At 43.4% G+C, this 2002-nt stretch overlaps 1 protein-coding gene across 1 annotated transcript; it reads right to left on the reverse strand.

The window, feature by feature from the left end:
- Positions 1–228: 228 nt before the first annotated feature.
- LOC104467965 (polypeptide N-acetylgalactosaminyltransferase 4-like) lies at positions 229–1967 on the reverse strand. The gene is given in 2 exon segments (XM_010081943.1): positions 229–1793; positions 1796–1967. Coding segments are annotated over 2 exon segments (1737 nt in total).
- Positions 1968–2002: the final 35 nt, after the last annotated feature.

The raw sequence follows: 2002 nt of genomic DNA on the forward strand, positions 1-2002 counted from the left end.
AAAATTTTACAAAAATAAAAGGCATTAGACCTGTATTCAGCATTTTAGAAACTAAACCCCAGTATTTACTTTTGCTTTCCATACAGTTCACCATAGCAAATATAGTTTCTACATCACTACAGACACATTTGAAGACATTCCAAGGCATACAATCAGATGTTGCTATCTGCACACGCATGTAAAAACCTTGGAGATCACAGTTCATTTGATTCGTACTTTTAGCAGTGATTATTTCTCAAATTTCCAAATCTGATTTTTATCTGCAGCATTACAAGTTCTCATTTCCACATCAGCACGCCCCTCAGTTGTACGATAAGCAGTAAGGCACTTTCCTGAATGCGGATGATAAACAGCCCCATCTTCTTTGAAATGCCATATAATAATTTCTGGGATAGGAGATCCATCTTTTGGGCAGTTCCTCATACCTATGAAGTCTTCATGCTCAGGGACTTCAGCACATAGCTCAGTTACAGAGTTAAACCTAATCTCTTTATTTGATGTATACTCAAAAAATTGATTGCCTCCCTGACCATGACATCCAAAGAGAGAAAGGTGAGCCCCAGTAGGATTATGTTCTGGTAAGACGTAGTCAAGACATTCTGAAGGTATTCCTGCGCTGCGGATAGCACCATGCCAGCCAGGACGATCTTCTGGTACATGCAACTCAGCAAATACGTTTTTTAAATACCAGTTAAAACTCTTGCATTTCAAGCGTTCTCTTAGGATCTTTCTTTCAGAAATATCTCCATAGTTTTCTTTTCTTGCTGAAGGATTTCTGTTATAAAAGTGCTCTTTGTACTCATCCATCCACACCTCAGCAGCACGAGCCGTGTTCTGAAGGAAATTTGGTCTAGCATAGGGTGCACGCTTTGGGAACACATGACCTACGTGGGAGCACGGATGAATTTCCAACGTGCCTCCACACTGCCAAACCCTAAATGACAATTCTAAATTCTCCCCTCCCCAAACATCCATGCCTGTATCGTAGGTACCCAAGTACTCAAAATACTTCTTGCTGACAGCAAACAAGCCACCAGCCATAGTTGGGGATCTGATTGGGTCAGTTTCAGACTTGCGCCTGAGCCGTTCATGTTTAGGCACTGAGTGCCACTGGAATGTCAGCCGCCAGTCAAACCCCCCAATCATGGGCTCTGCTGTTTGCATGTAGTATTCAAATGTTTTCCAGTCAATGGTGTCAATGACAGGACAAATAATAACAGTCTCATTCTCAGCAATCCTCTCGAGCAGTGGTTCCAGCCAGCCGGAGACACATTCACAGTGACAGTCTAGAAATGTGAGGACATCACCAGTAGCAAAGGTAGCACCAATTAAGCGTGCACGAACCAATCCTTCCCTTTTGTTGGTTCTTATCAAACGAACTCTTTTTAGACTGCTTATGTATTTTTCAAGTTCAGCCTTCAAATACACTTTATCACTCAAGTCATCCACCAGTATAATTTCTTTTAGAAGCACTGAAGGTGACGTTTCAAGAACACTATGTATTGTCCGTAGCAATGTTGACCAGGCTTCATTGTAAAAAGCAATTATAACAGATGTAGTGGGCAGTCTTCTGTAGTCATAAGATTTAGTTTTACAGCCACTGAGTCGATTATCTTCAATGTGCCGGTGGAGAGAGATTTTATCACTCAAAAAGATATTAATTGCATACTTCTCAATTAGCTCTTCTTCCTGTTTCTTTTCCTCAGGACTCAGCTGCGGGCGAGAGGGCTTACCCCATTCTCCTGGGGCATAAGGATCAGGCGGGGATTTGTCATAAACTGGACGAGCCAAACTGCTCTGTCAGAAAAGTGCCTCTCCCATTTCCCTTTGGTGATGCTCTCCCCGGCGAGGGAGGCACCGAAGGACGAAACCGACAGCTCGACCACAAAGTAAGCGATTGTCAAGAAGCCGAGAAACACGCAGCTTTTGCGGACCCACGTCCATCTTCTCGCCAGACGGATCCTCATCGTAGGCGATTAAAAGCAGCCCCTAACAGAGAGGC

Source organism: Pterocles gutturalis, unplaced genomic scaffold (genome assembly GCF_000699245.1).
Source record: "Pterocles gutturalis isolate BGI_N339 unplaced genomic scaffold, ASM69924v1 scaffold6834, whole genome shotgun sequence".
NCBI classification, from domain to species: Eukaryota; Metazoa; Chordata; class Aves; order Pterocliformes; family Pteroclidae; genus Pterocles; species Pterocles gutturalis.